The sequence below is a fragment of the Urocitellus parryii genome, chromosome 5, assembly GCF_045843805.1.
Source record: "Urocitellus parryii isolate mUroPar1 chromosome 5, mUroPar1.hap1, whole genome shotgun sequence".
NCBI classification, from domain to species: domain Eukaryota; kingdom Metazoa; phylum Chordata; class Mammalia; order Rodentia; family Sciuridae; genus Urocitellus; species Urocitellus parryii.
Window position 1 is genome coordinate 147,325,958 of NC_135535.1, and position 21,807 is coordinate 147,347,764.

The following is a 21,807-nucleotide window of genomic DNA, read 5'->3' on the forward strand; positions in this document are numbered from 1 at the left end:
CTCCGACTCCAAACTATTCATTCTGCCTAAAATACCCTCTTCTTCTATCTTTAAATCTAATTTCATGTCACTCCCTCCTTTTTTACCTTTTGAGGAAATAAGCAGTTTGCATCAGTGTTACCATGGTACCCTGTGTGCAAATTTATAATTGCCCTTGGCACATTGCTCTATCAATTTCATTAAACTATGAGCTCCGTGGTGTTCTTTTCCAGTTTCAACTCCCTGAGACATAGAACACGATCTAACACACAAGTACTCAAATATTTATTGAATAAATAAGCAAATGAACTAGACCTTGGGAAATACTTGGGATTTTAATTGGCATATTTAAATGGGGAAGGCATTAATGAAAATAGATGAAACCAAACAAAGATAAAGTAGAAATAAGTGAGACAAACATTAGCAGGTTTGTGTGCAATTAATTAGCGAAAAGATTAGGTGAAGACAGATCCATAGGATGTGAAACCTTGATTTGATTGCCTATATGAAGTCAGTGTAAGTTTTTAAACAGCAAAGTGATATAATGAAAGCATTTGCTTAAGAATGTTTACTTACCAGAGTGTGTAGTTGGAATAGTCCATCAAGCTAGAATTCTTACTTCCTAGCTTCCGTGTGCTTCACTGGACAGTAGAACCCTGTTGTCCTTAGAAATGTCTTTGGATTGAGAAGCATGGCACTATGTCAGTTCAGATTCTCCCCACTCTTTTCCTGAATTAGAGCAGCAGCTTCCTTTCTGATCTCATTTTCAGTCTCCTCTCTTTCATCACTATGTTCTTACCAAAGAGATTTCCTAAAAACAAGTGTGCCTCTAACCTGCCTAAGATGTTCTGCTATCTTTGCTAACAAACTCAGCATATTATGCACAGACCTTCACAAGCTACTACCACCCAACCTCTTTATGTTTGTTTCAGACCACTCCTTTCCACATATACTTTGTTTTCTTAAGTACACCATGCCTTCCTGTGTATCTGATTTGCATATACTGTTTCCCTTTTCTGGAAAGCACCTCCACTTTGCTCCACTTAAATAAACAGTTCAAATGGCACGTACTCCATGAAACCATCCCCTAATCTCCCAGGCAGATTTAAACAGATGGGTCATGCTTTAGTCATCTTTGTATTTTTAGAACTTATCACAGTATCTAATATAGTACTGGCCTCTGCTAGGAACCAAGTTTGAAAAAATTACAAAAAGGTGACTATTACTATTTTATTTTTTAAAAAATGAAAACAATACATATATATATATATATATATATATATATATAATGAGTACCAGCAATACTGGTATAATCACCATTAAACCAAATTTTATATTATTCTGAACTTTTTTACACATGCATACCCATGCAATATGATATGTATAGTATTTTTGTTTGTTTCTTCTGCAGTACTGGAGATTGAACCTATGGGTCCTTATACTACTGAGTTATATCCCCAGTCCTTTTTTCATTTTTTATTTTTTTTTTGAGACAGGGTCAGAGTTGCCCAGACTGGCCTTGAACTTGTGATCCTCCTGCCTCAGTCTCTTGAGTAGCTAGAATTATAGGCATGAGCCACAACACTGATTTTGTGTAATGTTATTGTTTTGTTTGAGGCTTACTAAGTGTTTTTGGATAACTGGATGAATGTGTAAATAAAATAAATTAAGATGCTATATTAATAATTCACTCAGTTAAAGAAGTCAAGAAAGAGTACTTATGGGAATAGAAATGAAATAGGATGTGAGCAAGTGTTAAACAAACCCACAATTTTATGACTGATTTGGCTCTGTTGTACCTACATAGAATAAAAGATAATGTAAAAGCTACAAGCTATGGATTTGGTGATGAAAATTTTGTTTGCAAGACAGAAGATATTCTCATATATACATAAATATATATGTAATATGTAAATGCCAGTTTTTATAGCCACAAAATAGAAATAATACCACCTTGTAGGATTTATGAAAGGTTTAGAAATAATGTACGTAGAATGCTTAGGACATAGTTTAGCAACGAATTACAATTATTGTTTGTATGAACTAGGTGCTTCAGCAATATGAAAGTAGACACAAGTTATATTGTCTTATTAGTAGCATTATTCTGTCAACCATGGATTTCTTCCAATCTTTAAGTCAACTTTCAGGAATGTCTGGTAATATGAATTAAGGTTTTACGAATTTGCATAAAATTATAGCTGTCCTTTTTGCTTGTCTTACCTCCTGCTGACTCATACAATCAGCTTTAAAATAGAAAAGCTATATTTATTCTTCATAATGCTGCTACAGCAATAGCTAAAAATAATTCTGATATGCAGACTTGTTTTAATTGACAAATAATTCATAAAATAACTTGAATAGCTGCAAACTTTTACTATGCAAAATATTTTTCTTCTGATTTCTCTCTCCCTTCTTTCCTTTTCTATAATAATTTTAAAGGCAAACTCCAATGATGTGAAAATAGACCCTAAGTAAATGAAAATGGTTAGAAAGAAAAAAATTATACATGTAGTTGTTATACATATAATTTATTAAACTCTTGATTTACAGAAAAGGTAATCTAAGAGATGTATACAAATTGTAAATTTTTTCTCATATTGTTGTAATGGATTGTTATTTATTTGTTTATTATGGTGCCAGGGATTGAACCCAAGAATTCACATACTAGGCAAACACTTTACCACCGAGCTACATCCCCAGCCCTGTAAAGGATTGTTATACTTCTGTAATTTGTGTCTATAATTTGTTCCCTGGCTGGAGTGACCTCTTTGGAACAGTAATATGTTATCATTGTGTGCCACTTCCAGTTTCTATCAAGGTGCTATATTGTTGTTTTTGAATAAATTATCTATGAATGCAGTGCTTCTGGTGTTATCTTACTTCCAGAAATATATTTTGCTTTTAAATTCAAAATCACATCTGTTTTCTGCGCTTGACCTGTGGGGGATTGCTTCTATTGGAGCTAAGTTATAAATCCTTTATAATTTAAAAGCAATACTGCTTTCTCTTTAAGAATATTTTCCCTTCATTTTAGTTATATTCACATATCTAAGTCTATTATTCAGCGGGGAATTATCCAGGCCTCTAGTCACTGCTTCTATTATTGGTTCTGCCTTCTGCTTTACCAAAGTACAAATATCAACAAAGATTATTACTTTCATATGTATATTCCAAAATTGTACATGGTTCCTATATCTTCATATAACTGTCCCTTCTTTTGGCAAATGATATTTCTAACAGGAAGTTATTTTCTGTGGGGCCAAATTTGTACAAAAATAATGTATGCAGATGCTCATTTTTTTTCACAGATTCTATTTACCTACCTACCTACCTGCCTACCTATCAAGATTGAGGGGATGCCATCAAATAGCTTGCCATTTACTGAGGGAGAGAAATGCAAATATAGAAGTGATTAGAAACAAGAGTGGTATATGGTTAAGTCACAATAAGTGATATGAGCTCACAACTCTAGAAGAACTGAGGATTACTTGGGGCTGGAGTGGTATGGCGTGTTGACTAAGTCTGAAGAATGATCTGATATAATTGAAATGCACAAGACAATGAATTGGAAGACCAGTTTTTCACTTACACAACTCATTGTTAGAACTATATCCCTTGGACCTTCTGAATTTCGTTTTTCTCATCTGGTACTTGGGAACAATGATCGGATAACTTTTTGTCTTTTAAGGTGATTTATAAATCATACAATCAAAATTATATAAGGATGTTCTGAAAATATTAATGTATGATTCCAACTTGAGGGTGTGTTATTTCAATTTCTCATCTACCACAGTGTTTGTGATATAAATTACTGATTTAAGAAAAGTTACAGGATCTATTAGAAGAGGAGCTGAGGATATAGCTCAGGAGCACAGTGCTTCTCCAGTGCCCACAAGGCCCTGGGTTCCATTTTAGCAATGACGCAGATTTGATTTTTGTTGGAAGATAATCAATATCTATAAATTTGAGGGTAATTGTAATTGTTCTGAAACTATGAGGGTAAAAATAGCCATTCTTTATTTGTTGAGCCATTGCTACATCCTAGGGACTCTGTTAAGAAATTTTTGGCCAGTATATAATTTAGTCTTCACAACAGTCTTAAGAGTCAAACATTATTATTCCCATTTAAGAGAGGGGGAATCTCTGGGTGAGAGATTGTTATTGTCAAGGTTATACATCTAATAAGTATAAGAGCAGGATTTGAACCTAGATCTGTCTTACTTTTAAGCTTGTATTTTGATTGAGTGATTTCCATTACTCTGGCATATCACAAAAAGCAATGGTACACTCAGAGCTAAAATAAATGGTTTGATGTTTCTATTAAATAGAAGAAATAAGTGTTTAAATCATAAATTATTTCAAGAAAAGGCATAGTGGGGATAAAGCTATGGAGGAAACAGAAAGGCTATTTCATAGAGGACCTGTATGCTGCATATGAGAATTGGACTTGATTCTGTGGGCAGTCAGGTGCCACTGAAGGTTTCAAGATCAGAAATAGGATCATAGCCTGCCTGACATCTAGTTGGTGCTCAATACATATGAAATGAATAAATGAATGTGTTTGCCTTTTACAAAGACTGCCCCTATAACTGTGGTATTTGGTTTGGAGGCATGTAAAACTGAAGGTTGGAAGATTACTGTCGAAGTTTGAGAAAAGATGTCAGAGTATGAACCATTGACAGGAGGCAACTGTATTGGGTTGAAGACCTAATTATTCTCATTTCTACATTATTCATCCTTTTAGTCACCCATGGTGACTAAAAGGATGAATAATGTAGATGGAGCAATACTCATACTTGATTAATGGGAGAAGAGTGTCAATGGGGAGATTTTAAAATGTTTTATCAAGTTATTGACTTGGATGATTGAATAGGAAACTGGCACCTCTTACTAAGAGAGTTCAAGACAGGAAGAGTGAATTTTGTTCAGGGAAATGTTGAAATGGGTACCTATCAGAAGCAATGGTGAAGATGTCCAGAAGACAGTGGACATACAGATATGAAACTGAAAGGCAAGGTCTGGATTCAATATAAAATATGGGGAGACCAATGGATATAACTGACAGTTGCAATCTTCCTGCCTCAGGCTCTGGAGCCACTGGGATTACAGGTGTGCACCACCATGCACAAAGAACAAAGTAAAGGACAGAACTCTGTAAAAGGGCTGCCATAAGTCTTTGTTTTATAAAGCAAATGTAAACAAAACCGTGTGTCCTTTTGTTGGAGGGCAGTTTAAGTAGGTACAGTTATATTTCTTTGTAAATATTGCACTTAAAATTATCACTGCATTGTAATGATTAGTGTCTGAAAACAAAGGTGATCAATTTGATTTATAAGAACTTTGCAGCAAATTTTTCAAAGTAACACTTGAAAACAAAAATATTTTTTAATTATCCAAGAGAAGTTTAACTTTATATCAAACATCTGATAGAATGAAAACATTCTAGAAAAATAGAAAGGAAATATCATTTTAGCAATCATTTTGAATGTAAGTATAAGGAATTCTATCTCACTTTCTTCTTAGAAAACTGTGCTGTCTAATTCTTTGCCTTTGCAACTATTTGGGGAAGTTTTGTGTCTTTTGACTGTTGGGGGCCTTATACATACTATATACTCAGAAGAAGAAAACAACAACAACAACAACAAAAAACTTGTTGCTTCTATGACAGAGGGGAGGTTTGAATAGGTGACCTGGAAGATCCCTTTCAACCCTGAGAGTTTATGAAAAGGGAAGTGGTGATAATTGTTTACCACTTAAAAGAAGAAGTGGGCTTAGTCTTCTGTAGCACCAAAGTGCCAATGTTTTGAAGCAACAGGAAGGCAATACTCCACTCAATATTACCGTAAGAATTTTTTTTTTTTTTTTTTTACAAAACAACTATCCAATAGAACACAAGCTGTCTCAAGAAGTGTTTTATCGGGACTGGGGTTGTGGCTCAGTGGTAAAGCGCTTGCCTAGCATGTGTGAGGCACTGGGTTCAATTCTCAGCACCACATACAAATAAATAAAATAAAGGTCCATTAACAACTAAAAAAAAATATTTAAAAAAAAAGTGTTTTATCTTTTAAATAACGGCATTTAAATAGTGGAAGGGCTCTTAGATATCTAGATTTTCCTTATCTTTCTCAGGTCATTTCGTATACAGGAAATGGTATTTCTACAACACAAACCAAAAACTGTACATGACATCAATCACTATCTCAAGGTGTAATTGTCACACGTTCTCGGGGCTTTTGTTGGGAAAACTCACCTAGAGCCCATCTTCATTTGCAGAGGCAGAAAATAAATCTTGGCAAGGGAATACGACTTTCCCAGGACAAGACGTTGATGCATTAACGTTAATGCTGAAACTAGAAATCACATCTGTGAAAAAGTCTCCTCTGCTCAAATTAAGCAGGGCTAGAAGTCAAGACTGTGCAGCAGATGGAAGCCGAAATCCAGTTTGCATTAAATGTAGTCCCAAGACCACTGACATGAGAACTTGTTAGACTTAGCGGAATTCGCCTAAAACGCAGATTCTAGAGCCCCCACAAAGACAGACTGACTTAAGTTTGCAGCAAGTCTCGGGAATCTGCATTTATAGGTTTACTGATCCCCTAGTCTCCTGGAACCGTTTCTGGGCTTGAACCGAGGGGCACAGCAGCCAGAGGAACGGGTTGCACAGCTGTCGGGTACCCTCGCTGTAAGACTGTCTGTTACGTACAGCCAGCCCCTAGGCCGTCACTGTCCGACGCCTGCTGTTGCTTGTTAGGGGCGAGGCCACCGCTGTCCCTCCGCCAACTCCCAGGCCCCGCATTGCAACCAACTGCGGGGGGCGGCCGGGGGCAGCGGCGGCTCAGCAGCGCCCCCTCGAGGCCCCGGCCCTCCGCAGGCTAGAGGTGCGCAGTTTCTCTTCACTGCCCCGACGCTCCTCCTCCTTCCCTTGGCCACGCCTACAGGGGGGGACTCCCTCCGGCGCCGGCGCCAGATCAGCCCCGTCCCGCCCCCTAAGTCCCGACCGGATGTTCACTGACTTCCCATAGTGCCTCGCGAGTGGCGGGCATGATAACAAATCCAGTCGGGCCACTCGCAGCGAGTTGTCATTGTTGAGGCCGTTAGATTTTTGTGAGAAGGGTCCTCGGGGATTTGGGCCCGGCCACTGCCTTGTCGGCATCACCGCCGCCATGGCGCTGCTCCGGGGAGTGTGGGGCGTGCTGAGGGAACTGGGAAAGTCTGGAATGGAGTTGTGCTCCGGCTGTGGAAATCGTCTGCGCTCACCCTTCAGGTAAGACCGCGCTCCCGCACTTGGCGGGGCCCAGAACGTCTCGGGGCTGGAAATTAAACACTTTCTGCCTCTTTGGAGGCCAGAGCCAAGCTGGCCCTGTGATTCAGTCTCGACCTTGCCAAATGTACTGTGGCTTTTCGAGTAAGCCTTATATCTTTAGTACCTCGTACCTGGCTTCCTGCCCCCCTCCCCTCCCTGCCCCTTCCCCCACTCCTCCCACTCCGACCTGTCGGCCAACCTTAGAGCACCTGTCCTCTGATAGAGCACCTGTCCCCCAGAATCTCTCGCCATCATCTAGGCAGGGGGAAGGTGAGTCCAGGAGCTGGAGTATAGATGCTTTCTCCATTCTATAAGGTAGCAGCTTTCAGACTTAAGCCCTCGGGCCCTTCCCCTTGTCTAGAGCAGGGTTTCTAATCATTTCTTAGGGATAGGGGTGTAGTTTGGTGGTGCACCTCTCGCCCCGTCTGCACAAGGCCCTGGATTTAATCTTGAATACCACAAACAACCCCAAAAGATAAAGAAGTCAGTAGCATTGTTGTTGAAGGTGTCTGATATATAGCATCTCGCTGACATCTCATTTGGAATCTGTGCTCATGTACCTATGAATATTGGCAATTAAATACCTGACATGGTTATTTATTTTCTTTTACTTATGTGTAGTTTCGTGTATTTTCCGAAGTGGTTTTCATCCACCTTGGGTAGTTATCCTAAGAAACCTATGAGTTCATACCTTCGATTTTCTAAGGAACAGCTACCCATATTTAAAGCTCAGAACCCAGGTAAGGAATTTGGGGGTTTGTATTCTTATTATGTAATAAAAAGGCCACTAAGAGTTAAATTGCAAACCTGATTTGCACTACCAAAGCATTTAGTGACTACTGGAACAATTATTTTATTGGATCTGTAAAATAGGAAATGTAATTTTATATCAAATAGAAATGCTTTAAATATAAAAGGGAACTAATGAAAAATGTTTTTAAAATAACCTGTAGTGTGGAAAACACCCAAACAAGAGGATGCAAAAACTCAGTTTGGGGCCTGTTGTGGTTGGCTTACATGGTCACAGACAAATCAGGTTATCTCTTGCTTAGTTGTCTGCTTATTCTTCTTTAGGGTATTCATACAGTTGCAATGAAATAATTTATATAGAACTGTTCTGTAATTTGTAAACCTGTATGCAAATTATTGCAAATTTCAAAAACATTTTCAATTCTGAGTTCCTGAAAAAAGATACCCAAATAGGAGATCTGTTAACTCCTTAGAAAAGCTATAGTGTCTATCATTTGGGGTTTTATAAAGCTATAGGCTAAATTAATAATAACTAATTTTTGCTTATGATTTTTAAAGCCCTTTTACATTTAGTACCTCACAAGGTCACCTGTGAAAATCGGAAGAACAATAATAACACATTATAGACTTGAGACTAACAGGTAGTTGATAAAGCAGTTGCTCCCCATCATTCCAGTTAAGACAAGGATGGAAATGAAGAATCATGTATTAATTTTAGAATACTTTTCTTTCAAATGATATTTCTGTAATTGAAGTACAAGATGTGTTATATGAATTAAGACTATATTTTGTGTTTTAATCAGGTTTTATGAACTTAGTAATTCCTGAAAGACTTGATTGAAATATAATGAAAGTAAAACACTTGAAGCAGTTGATTACCCAGCTACTTGAAAGTAGTCAGTTTTTAAGGACTGTTTTTGGTGATCTGTTCTTTATTTTTAAAGTCTTATTTAGGTTTTTGTTTTTTGTTTTATTTTTTGTAATTGTAGATGGACAGAATGCCTTTATTTGTTTATTTTTATGTGGTGCTAAGAATGGAACCCAGTGCTTCACACATGCTAGGCAAGCTCTCTGTCACTGAGCTATAGCCTCAGCCCAAATTTATTTAGTTTTAAAGAATAGACATTAATGTCATATAAAGTTTTAGATTATTTACATTAAATTCGTTGGATAAGAAAAGTTAAATCTTGTTATTAAGTATGGCATAGCTGTGTCTGAAATATAAGTTGATTTTTAGTGCTAAAAGAGTCTATTTTCCTAGAAGTCTAGAAATTTATCCCAAGAACCAGGTATGGTGGCTCATGCCTGTAATTCCAAGTGCTAGGGAGGCTAAGGGAGGAGGAATGCAAGTTTGAGGCCAGTTTGGATATTTTAATGAGACCCTGTCTCAAAATAAAATTACAAAAACAAAAGGACTGAAGGTATAGCTCAGTAGTAGCTTGTGAGGTCCTGGGTTCAATCTCCAATACCAAAAGAAAGAAAGAAATCCTGAGATATAAAACTGTGACATCTTATTTCATTTTATTCCAATTCATAGATGCGAAAATATCAGAACTAGTTAGAAGAATTGCTGAGCTTTGGAGGGAACTTCCTGAATCACAGAAAAAAGTAAGCACATAGGTTTTCAACATTGTTGGCCGTTTATTCTACAACTGGGAACAATTGTCATGTTATTTAGAGGACCAGATGGCCCACATTTTTTTAAACACTGTCAACAAAGGCACTTTATACCTTCTGATATACATAAACGATGAGAGTATCGATGTATAGGAATGAAGGTAAATGATTGGCAATATGCTCTTACCTTGTTTAGCAAGTATATGAAAAAGACATCTCAGAACACATTATTCTCCCACTATCAGTCTGTCTTCATCTGAAGTCATGTGATTTTCTTTCTCTGGCAGATGTGCTATGTTGAATTTGCCAACAATAGTTTGTTGACTTTTTTTTTTTAACTTATAGATGTATGAAGATGCTTATAAGGCAGACTGGCAAGCATACAAAGAAGAGATAAACAGAATTCAGGAACAGCTAACTCCAAGTCAAATGATATCTTTGGAAAAAGAAATCATGCAAAAACGTTTAAAAAAGAAAGCTTTAATAAAAAAAAGAGTGAGTATCACTGAAATACTCTTCTTTTGAAAAAAAGAGTTGAAATGCATGTAACTGGATTGTTATATCCTTTAAAAAGTTTTCGTATTTATATGCTCAGTTATTCAGTCGGTAGAGACCATGAAAATAAAATGTAAAGGAAATATCTTTGGAAAATAATTCATAAAATCTATTACAATTTTTAAAATGTAGTGCCATCAACAAATTCTGACAAGATGTAATAATCACATACTTTATATAAAACTATGACATTTTAATTATAATATGTAGTAATGAATGGTTTCTATAAGTAAAATTAAGTCTTATAGAGGTTAAAACTTATACCTGACCCTCCCCTCTATTTTTTATTCAGGAGTTAACAATGCTTGGAAAACCAAAAAGACCTCGCTCAGCTTATAACATTTTTGTATCTGAAAGCTTCCAAGAAGTTAAGGATGGTTCATCACAGGTAAACTGAACTGCATTTTTTTCTTAGATTTTTATTTTAATTTAAAAATTACTTAGGAAATTCAAGGGTATCATATCAGGTGGTAAAGGGAATTAGTAAGTTACAGAAATTAAGCTTTTCTTATTTTTACTTTTTTTCCATACTAGGGATTGAACCCAGGGGTGCTTTACCACTGAGCCACATACCCAGGACTTTTTTTTTTTTCCATGTGCCACCACACTGGCACAATTAAGCTATTATATATATAATATATATGATATTATATATAATATCATATATATTTATATATAAAATATATATAATATTATATATATTTTATATATATTATATATATAAAATATTATTTTATTTATTTATTATTTTTATGTGGTGCTGAGGATCTAACCCAGTGCCTTACTCTTGCTAGGCAATCATTCTACCACTGAGGTACAACTCCAGCCCCTCAGTTAAGCTCTTTTGAAAAGGTCCTCTTTACTGGATCTCTTAAAGAAAAATCTTTGAAGCTGTGGGTAGCTCAGTCGTAATAGAGTGCTTGTCTGTCATGCATTGCCCTGAGTTCAGTCCCAGTGCTTGGGAGTAGGGAACAGGGAAAAAGAAAAGAAAAATCTTTTTTCTTACCACATATAGTTAACCTGAAAATGTAGTTGCCAATACATTCACACCTTGCCAACTTTTTAAATTTAAAAAACAGAATTTTCATATTTATAGAGTTGTTAATGTTCTTGTGGAGACTTTTCTAGCCCAACGGTTCTCAACTGTTTTATGAACACTGGAAAGAATGAGAGTAGAGCTATAATGTTTTATTCTTGGAATTAAGTATAACCTATTGCTTCATGTTACATCCTTTAATAAAATTTTGGTTATGCCCATGGGAATGTGTTATACATGTGAATGTCATCATATGAATATGTCAAAAAAAACAGCTTGTCAGTCACTGTTGGGGCTTATTCTTTTCATTTTTTCCTTCTTAGGAGCTCCAAAGGGGCAATTGTATTTTTCCTTATATAATATGGCATTATAAAAAGTTAATGTTAAGATCCATAATCCTTGTCCATTGGAAATGAAAGTTTTGGTACTCTACCTATGTTTATCATATGCTTAAATAATGTATATATGTTGCTCAGTCTTTCCTGGCTGTATACTTTGACTTAATTATTTCCTTTGGGATTTTAAATTGAATTTCTATGGCTCTACATGACTGAAATACTAGCTTATCTATTTTTTTTTTTTTAAAGAGACAGTGAGAGAGAGGGAGAGAGAGAGAATTTTAATATTTATTTATTTATTTTTTTTAGTATTTGGCGGACACAACATCTTTATTTGTATGTGGTGCTGAGGATCGAACCCGGGCCGCACGCATGCCAGGCGAGCGCGCTACCACTTGAACCACATCCCCAACCCCATGTTTTTTTAATTGGAACTTGGCTCAGTCATTAACTTACCTTGGGTTTGTTTTCTTATCAGTATCTTCATAGTTTTCTTATCAATATCTCTGTCTCCATAACACTTATTTTTTTGAATATAGATCTTCTGAACTTGTTCTGTAATTTTATTATCTTTTCTATACTGTTTTGCTTTATATGCTGGACAATCCTTCCAAATTAGTGCTTCTTAATTCTGACTATGCCTTGGTCTCACCTAGGAAAATTAATTCCTGGGCCTTATCACTGGAAATTGAATATAACTTGACTATATCATTTTTATTTATTTAAAAAATATTGGTTATATATCCTCATAGAGTCAAAATATTCTTTTAGGTTTGATATGAAAAAGCAGTTTTCACTGTCCTGTTACATTCTTTACTCCAGAAGAACATTTCACTGTTTTAGCTGATCCTTAACTCCATATCTCTCAATAACACCCTTAATATCGGGCTGGGGATGTGGCTTAAGCGGTAGCGCGCTCGCCTGGCATGCGTGCGGCCCTGGTTCGATCCTCAGCACCACATACAAACAAAGACGTTGTGTCTGCCAAAAACTAAATATTAAAAAAATTCTGTCTCTCTCTCTCTCTCTCTTTCTCTCTTTAAAAAAAAATATGTGGAATACTTAATAAAAACAGAAGGATTGGTCTATTCAATCTTAACAGTCCAGGGATGATCCTGGTCATGTGAATTTAAAAAAAAATACATCCTTAATATCTATCATAGGTTCTTGAATTTTTTCAGTTATAAACATTATTTATCTTATACTTTAAGCATTACTTCCATTATCTCAGATAAACACTTAAATCTGATTCCACTCTTCATATATTTCCATTTTCTCCACCTCCCAATATAGTAATATAGTCAGGTATTAAGTGTATTTATATCATTATGTGAGTCCTAGTCACAGCTCAGCTGTACCATTTGCTAAAATTATTTCTTCTTTCTTGCAAAACTTATTAAGTTACTTGATTATATCTTTTCTTTTCCTCTCTTTCAGTTTTGTTTGCATATTTTGAGGGATAATTGTCAATAATTCAGCCCCCAAACACTTCAGTGTTCACTAGCTTTCAGTACACTTAGTCAGTTTCAGTCTGAAGCCTCTGGTTTATTTCAGTTCAAATGTTGTTTTCTATGACTCATACAGCTAACATCCTGGGCTCTTCCTTTATTATCATCATCATCCTTGTGGTGCATTTGTTTCTATTGTTGTCTTCTTAATTTATTCTGCTTCAAGTATAACATTTTCCCCAGTAAGGGTGCATGAGAGATTAATTTTTCAAGTTTTACATGTGTAAAAAATGTCATTGTCCTCATATATGTATGTTAGATTGGGCATGGATTTCTGTTTGTGAATCACATTCCTTCAAATTTTTCAGAAGTATTGCTTCTTTCTTTTCTATTTTGTTGTATTGCTTTTAAGAAATGTAAAACCATTTTTGAATGTTGGTCCTTGGAGTATGATCTGCCTTCTTTTTTCTCCCTTTTTCTTTGTTCTGACTCTCCCTAACATTTGTTTTTTGAATTTCTTCTGAATTGATTCTCTGTTTTCTTATCTTTCCTATACTGTGTTTTCCTTTAGCCTTTTTTTTTTCTTTTTGTCCCCCTTGGGATACTGTATACATTTTCACTTAATCTATCTTTCTCTTTTTAAATGTGTATTTGTATGTTTTATGGGTGCAGGGTATTAAACCTAGGATCTCACATGCTAGAAAAGCACTGTTCTACTGAGCTACATCACCTGCTCAATCTCTGGTTTTTGCATGGTGCTATTGTTTTTAACTACACCTTGTTTTCACAGAGTAACTCTATTTTACTCTCGAATGAATACCCTAGATTCTGCTATGATGAGGATTTAGCCTCTTTTTAAACAGTGTTTCAACCAGTCCTCAAATTGTCAAATTGTTTGGAATTCTGCATTATAAATCAGGTTGGGTGTAGGTTTTTCCCATTGCCCTTAGCAGCCAAGTTTCTTGGGTCAGTTAAGCCAGTTAGCACTTCTCCATCTGCTTTTCAGTTTCCAAAATTTTGCATTTGTCAACTTTTGTAAATTTTGTTCATATAGATTTATGTTTAAAAATTTAGTTTAATGGGTTGCAGGAGGGAACAAAAGTGTCTTTATTCCTTTAATTTTTATAGATGGAGAACCAAGGCTAAGGGGAGTAAAATGACTTTTTCTAGATCACATAATTAAGTTCAGCTAAGTAGAATTAGGGACTTGTATTCTTCCTGTGACTATACTTAACCATATAGGCACAAATTTTAGAATAAAACATAAATCTACTGGGAAGAAATAAAAACAAGTCTTTGAAGTTAGCCCATGACAGATGTAGGTTATACCTGGATATTAATATTTTTGAATAAAAAAAGACAGTACCCTCATTCTGTTCATCTTTGAAAATTTTAATAGTTGTTAGTTTTTGTTTAGAAACAAAAGTTAACTGGTATAGCTTTGTCTATAATTATTGATAGCTGAGTTTTTGTTGTTGGAATGAATAGGTTTTTCTTTCGTCACTGAAGTTTCTCCATATGTATGCTTCTTAAATATATATTGTTTTTTAGGCAAAGCTGAAATATGTAAATGAAACTTGGAAAAACCTGCCTAGTTCTCAAAAGCAAGTAAGTATTATGGTTTTTAGTCTCTAGGGTCTAATTAGAATATCTGTGAGAGCATATATTAGGTCAAGACTTCATTCACATAAAAGCAGCCCAGTATTGCTAATAATAGTATTTTAAACATATTTTCATATTATTAAACCAAATTTACCTTTTTTTCTTGGTAGTTTTTGACTACAAATACAACTGGTATTTGAAACAGGGTTACTCGTAATCTTAAGATTATCCACTATTAATCAATGGTTGTCCTACCCTGCTTTTACCACCTTTCATACCTCAATCCCCCAAATTTTAGAAACTTCATTAACACTTGTAAAAGTTTTCTTAACCTTTTTCTCATCTAACATCTCATGAAAACATTCCTTCTGCATTTCCCCTTTTTACATATAGAATAGTGAAAGAATTTCTTTCTTTTCGGGGGTGGGGTGGGACGGGTGTAGCTGGGGATTGAGTCTCATTAAGTTGCTTCGGGCCTTGCTAAATTGCTGATGCTGGGCTTGAATTTGCAGTCCTCCTGCCTCAGACTCCCAAGTCTCTGGGATTATAGGCTCTGTGCCCAGTTCAATTTCTATGTATATATGGAAATAGTCCAGAAATTAATAGCTCATTTTTAAATAAATTATTTTAACAATTTTCCTTTTTTTTCAGGTATATATTCAACTTGCTAAAGATGATAAAATTCGTTATGATAATGAAATGAAATCTTGGGAAGAACAAATGATTGAAGTTGGACGAAGTGATCTTATACGTCGAAAAATGAAGAACCAAACAAAAGATGACATTGGGGAGTATTAAGATAAAAGATGGGGCTATGTTCGTGGTGATTAGGCACAACCAACCAATTAGGTCTCAATAACCTGAAGCTGTGTAAAACTAGAAAGGATAAAGTTGGTGAACATTTTATATTCAATTCCTTTTTCTTTAGCCCATGGACTTCTGCTAGTTGAATACATTTTGTATTAGTATTTTGAAAACCTAAACAGATGAAAGTTCACGCAAAATTTTATTTTGTGTTTAAGAACTACTGAGAATTAAGATAATCCATACAAATGTAGCAGTGGATCATTTTACCTTTAATAAAGGTAAATCAGTCTGTGAAGTTTTTTAATACTGGAAGACAATTATGGAAAGAGTATTGTTTCCTTATATGGAAGCAGGAGTTTCTTTTCAAATTTGGGACATATTATAGATGACACAGTGTTCTATGAAGTAATTATGCATTTTTTAAAAAGCAGCTAGAGCTCACCTAGGTAAATTCCAATTCCTAGCTATAATTCATATTTTATTCAGAGTTGGTGGTTGTACATGTAAGTAATGGTTGGTTTCAACAGCAAATTTTTATAAAGGGACTGAGAGATTTATAAACCTTTTTTCATTGTGTTTCTTTTACCTAAAGTAAAAACTAAGAAATTATATCTCAAATCTATGCATATTATGTTATATCGCATAGAATAAAAATTATAATTTTTCATTTTATATGTTTGTGGATTATGTATTTTAAAATGAAACATTGATTTTACAGTTTTTTGTTTCTGTAAGTAGGGAATTTTATTTTTTCTGAATTATTTTTTCTCTTTCATGTTAATATATTTATTCACACATACACACAAACTTGTCAGTGGTCAGATTTTTAAATGAGAAATCTAAAAAATGCAAGACTCCAATGTCAAGAATTTGAAGCATTTTGCATAAATATAAAGATTTTTATAAAAGATAGCCAACTATGGTATATGAGTCAAATCTAGTCCCCTACCTGCTTTTCATGGTCTGTGAATTAAGAATTTTATTTATATTTTAAATGGTTTTTAAAAAAGAAGACTATGAATGTGAATTAATATGAAATTTATTGTCCACAGTTTTATTGCAACACAGCCATGTTCATCTCCTTATTATGTATGACTACTTTTGTGCTACCATGACAGAGTTAATGGTTGCTACCAAGACTATATCGTGGAAACCCAATGTACTGTCTGGCCCTTTATGGATAAAATTTGCCAACTCATGGTTTATAGCATAGTGCGGTGTGACTAAAGTTCACTTGTATTATTACGTTAGGATGTTTTTTTTTCAGCTGCTTCAGATGTTCTTGTTTTAGAATTGTCACTTAAGAGAAAAAGCTACATAAACTATAGAAGCTAAACAATTGCTCCTCTGTGTTAGCAGGAAAGTAATCTTCAGTCTCAAATTATGTTGCAGTATAATGAAAAAGATCCATTTTATGTGAAATAAGAGTTTCTTAAATTATTTGCTATGGCTCAATAAAATGTACCTTGAAAGTTTCTAGCAAGCAATATCACAGAAACCTCACTGTAGTTGGGAATTATTGTTACTTAATATTTCTTTATTCTATTAGGCAGGTCATGCAAACAATTTCAAAATCACCACCTCTTTGGGCAGAATAATTCATCTTTCAAGATCAGTTCAAAGACATAGGCTAAGTCAGAATTTATATGTACTTTATATATTATTCAAAATCCTTAAGAATTGTAGATTCTAGATTTTCAGAGTTTGAAGATTGGTTTTAGCTTTGGTTTTGGTTTTGGTTGCTTCACTAGTGATTGAACCCAAAGGCACTCAACCACTGAGCTATATCCTCAGCCGTTTTTATTTTTTATTGTTGAGGCAGTATCTTACTAAGTTGCCCAGGCTGGCATTAAACTTATGATATTCCTGCCTGAGCCTCCTGAATTGGTGGAATTATAGGTATGTATGTGCCCCCAGGTTCAGTAACTTTGGAGATATTTTTATTATGAATGAAAAATAAGTAAAATGTCACAAAAATAACTTGTTTACATACTGAATTTGACAAAGATAGGAACTAAAGGTTAAAATATAGTTTCAGAGGAAATAAGTTTTCAATGTATAAAAATGGATATTTGCAAACTTTTCCCTATGGATTTGAATATAGGACAAAGTCTGCCATTACTAAAATAGCTTTCATGGATTTGAGGCCAGGGTAGTTTAGAGGTAAGAGGAAAGAGGACAAGGTATGCTAGTGCTTTATCAGTCTTTCTCAAGTAGATTTCTAGGAGAGAATTGAGCCCTAATTTCCTGTGGCATCTAGAATAGTACTAATTAGATACCATCTTTAGGAGAATGAAAATTGTAAGTCATTGTTCTGTGCTTCATATGAGCTCAGGGAGTCAGTGTGAATTTTATAGAATAAGAGAAATAGAGAAATGAGTTATGTAAAATCTACAGGATAAATGTAACATAAAAACATTTGTAATTAATCTGCAGGAAACTTTCCCCTGAGCTCTTACCATTTAAATTCATAAATTATTTTATATTCATTTAAATTAAACCTTCCCAAATTTATTGGGAAGTTAGGTTTTTGTAATTTCTCAAGTACTTACAGTTTATAATGGAAGAAAAGGTGTAGAACAATGAAAATAACTGGAACAAGCCACTTTATAAATCAGATTTTATTTGTAAAAGAAGATCATTGTTAATACCTTAAATAATATAATAATTTTATTTCCTAGCCTTTCTTAATAAATGTAAGTACATGTGGAAGACTGGATGCCATATACCACATGGCGTCCATATATAAGTTTTTATAAACAATAACTCAGCATCAATAACCAGTGACTATTCATGCAAAGTCTTACTTTTTTCCACTTTTCTTGTTTTGGTACAAAGTAGTGAACCCAGGGGTGCTTAAACAGTGAGCCACATTCTGAGCCCTTTTTATTTTGAGACAAAGTCTCACTAAGTTGCTGAGGCTGGGTTTGAACTTGAGATCCTCCTTTCTCAGCCTTCCAAGCCACTGGGATTACAGGTGTGTACCACTGCGCCCAGCACTTTTTAGACTTCTTAATTTGGCCCAACAAAGTAGATGCTGTAGGAGCTAATGAGTGCTAGAAAGGAAAATGATGAAGAATAAAGTGAAGCAATGTTTATGCTTTTGTATAAATCGGATTTTTATACATTTGTTCATTGGAGTGGCAGTGTGTTTTGAATAATTTTTATGAGGGGAGAGAAGGTTGTTGGTTTTTTTCCCCTGATGTTTATTGAATAATGTATGCAATTTCAGCCAGTTTTAATCATGTAATTTTGCTCTTGCTTTTGGCTAACTACTTTAGGGGAAATGCCCCTTTTTTTAAAAAAAACAAGGTGTATATTATTTTTTATAGTTAACTCTGAATGTTTGTATTTAGATTTCTGAATTTAAAAACTGGTATTACTATACTATGAGTGGATTTAATGAAACAAGAAAATTTTGATTTTTTTCCTCACATTTGCTATACCTAAAATTTATCACCACCAGTTTATATTAAAATATTGTTTTTATATCATTAAGTGATAACATTCATCATTTCTCTTGGTTGTACCCATGTTTACTATAAGAATTTACTTTTCCTGTTCTCCCAGCCACTTTCCTTCCTTCATAGTATCCAGCACCAACCTTTTTTTTTTTTTAAATTAAGCTTCTAGAAAGAATAAGGAAATGAATATATTACTTTAAATTTGTAAAACTTTCCAAACTGAAAGTAAAACTTCACAAAGCAAGGATCATCAGTCTCTCACATTGTTCACAAGTGAGGTACTTTTGATAGTTAAAGCCCTGGTTATATATTTGATGTAAAACAACCATTCTTTTGTTATGTTTCAGAATGTTTGTTGGCTAAGGAGCTAAATATTTAAATTAACCCCCAAAAAGGATTCCAGAGAGATTTAAAATCACCCTAAATATCATATAAGTCAGCCTTGTATAATGGTTTCTGATTTATATATGTGATGTCTAAGAAAAAGAAATATATGAATATATATGGATTTTTTTGAGATGAAGTTGTAAATTCCTTCTGGGAATACAATATTAGAAATGAAATTTGGGAACCCCAAATATCCTCTAATCCAGTATGCTCTAAAATCTGAAACAGCACTGACATGATACCACAAATGAAAAATAGTCTACCTAGTACTGTGTGATAGTTGAAACAAGCGAACTAAAATACTGTATAAAATTACCTTCAGGCTATATGTACAAAGGTATGTATGAAATAAAAATGAATTTTTGTAGAATTGGGTCCCACTTCACACACACACACACACACACACACACACACACACACACATTCACACACATTCCAAAATCTGTAAAAAACAAATCTGAAGAACTTCTACATTACACTCAAGGGCTAGAGTTGTACTTAGAGGTAGAGCTCTTGCCAAGAAAGCACACATGTTCAAGGACCTGGATTCACTCTCAGCACTGCAAAACAAAGGAAAAAGTACCTGACATTCAGACATGTATATACTGGTTAAAGCCCCATCAAATGGAGTTTGCATTCTGTTCTGAGATTAGGAACTTCTGTTCATGATGCTTTTCTTTTCCTCTAAACGTGGAGATATTTAAATTCTCTACTTAAAAACTTTAAAAATAAATCTATAAAGAAAGGTCACAGAAGAAAGGCAAATCTTATTTCCTGCTCTCCCATTCCCATTTCCAACCTTACAATCTAGCCACTTCTGACTTCGAGTCTTCTTTGTTGTGATGTACCTTTATTACTTACGTATACTATCTTCAAAGGTATTGAAAATTTTCATCACTGAAACATTACTTTCCTAAAATTTTTTAGCTTTATTTTTAGATTTTCCATAGCCTGTATAACTTTAACATTTAGATTTCATTTTCTTATTCTATTCACTTTAGAAAATATTTTCAACTTTCAAAAAGGTAATGTCTCTGTTCTTCCACCTTGCTTCCTTGTCCACCTTCCTAACAGCTATACCATTACTTCAGCAGATTGTATCATTAAAATTTCCCCGTTTCATATGTTATCTGATTTATTGGCATAAAGATGTTCCTAGTACTTCTTTATAATCCTTTTTAACTTCTGTACATCCAGTAGTCATGTTTCCTCATTTGTTTCTGATTCGGTTAATTTGAAATTTTTTTAGCTTAGTGTGCCAATTTCATGGTTTTTCTCTTATTTAATTTATTCACTTTTCTAAATGTTAATTCCATTCAATTGCTTTGGGCTTAGTTTGCTCTTTTTGCTGTGTAAGGTATAAGGTTAGGGTTATATATTTTGTGATCTTTTATATTGTAGGAATTAGCAGAAATATATATCTGGTAAGCATTGCTTAACTGTATCTCATATTTTGGTATGTTGTCTTCATTTTCATTCATTTTAATGTATTTTATGTTTCTCTTGTGTCTTATTTGACATATTGGTTATTTAGGAATGTAGTGTTTAAATTCCACATATTTGTGAATTTCTTAATTTTCTTGTGATTATTTTGCATTTATGAAGGCTTGTTTTAGGGTCTAATGTAGAGTCTCTTTATGTATATTCATGGGATTATGAAAAGAAAGTATGCATGTGTGGCTACACATGGGATAAAGGGGAGACCATCCTTAGCTTGAGTCCATGCTTCATATCAATATGCAGTCTACTGATAAGTGTTTTAAATCAGGGATTCAACAAAGGTGACATCTCTTTCCAAAATGTATATGTATATCATATATTATTAATAGTTGAGATTTTAGCTAAAAACAGTACTTGTCAAACTTTTATAATCATGGCACATGTAAAAATGCTAATAGTCACAAAGCTTTCTAGAATAAACAGAAAAGACTCCAGAAAAGACTCCTAATGGGAGCTTCGGCTCTCTGGGCAACTGCCTATTTACACACAGAGCTAAAAGGAATAAATAAGCCCACCTATATAACTAGAGTGATCTTATGTCCCAGGTTGCCTGTTGTCCAGGGACAATTATTAATAGTTGTCCCTACAGGTTTTTAGAGCCTTGCAGCTTGAATAATGTATTAAGATTGCCCTCTGCATTACCTACCAATACCGGCCACCACTACCAGGTTGGGAAGCTCTGAGATAACAGCACTTGGTGGCCACCAAGCAATTTTGAGCCATGTATGCACATTATTTAATGGAGAGAACTTAAAAAAAAAAAGATCTGCTTTAGTCCTAACCTCCAAGTTCTGGCCTAGGCATCTGCAGGGTTGTTTCTGTTGGGCAAGGGCTGAGAATCTAAGCACCTAGCTCAAAAAAAAAAAAAAAAAAAAAAAAAAAAAACCATCCTGCAATAGCGTATCACAATTTTCCTCAGTTTAAAAGAAAATGCTAACTGGGGAAAAGCAAACTATGTACATTGGTACCAATCCCTTTCCTGTCCCAGGCACCCTCCAATATTTCTCCAGGTACCTCAAGG

General features: G+C 34.6%; 1 protein-coding gene across 1 annotated transcript; it reads left to right on the top strand.

Moving 5' to 3' along the window:
• The first annotated feature begins 6,979 nt into the window (after positions 1-6,979).
• Tfam (transcription factor A, mitochondrial) lies at positions 6,980-16,336 on the top strand. The gene is made up of 7 exons (XM_026409044.2): positions 6,980-7,243; positions 7,904-8,022; positions 9,570-9,640; positions 9,995-10,144; positions 10,497-10,592; positions 14,578-14,634; positions 15,280-16,336. The coding sequence occupies exons 1-7, from the start codon at positions 7,143-7,145 to the stop codon at positions 15,424-15,426; spliced, it is 741 nt and encodes a 246-aa protein (XP_026264829.1). The 5' UTR covers positions 6,980-7,142; the 3' UTR covers positions 15,427-16,336.
• The last annotated feature ends 5,471 nt before the right edge of the window (positions 16,337-21,807 follow it).

Excerpts from the sequence above, each read along its gene's own strand:
- Tfam (XM_026409044.2), top strand. The coding sequence starts at position 7,143 with ATGGCGCTGCTCCGGGGAGTGTGGGGCGTGCTGAGGGAACTGGGAAAG. Across the intron at positions 7,244-7,903 it reads CGTCTGCGCTCACCCTTCAG|TTTCGTGTATTTTCCGAAGT; the intron begins GTAAGACCGCGC and ends ACTTATGTGTAG. Across the intron at positions 8,023-9,569 it reads ATTTAAAGCTCAGAACCCAG|ATGCGAAAATATCAGAACTA; the intron begins GTAAGGAATTTG and ends TCCAATTCATAG.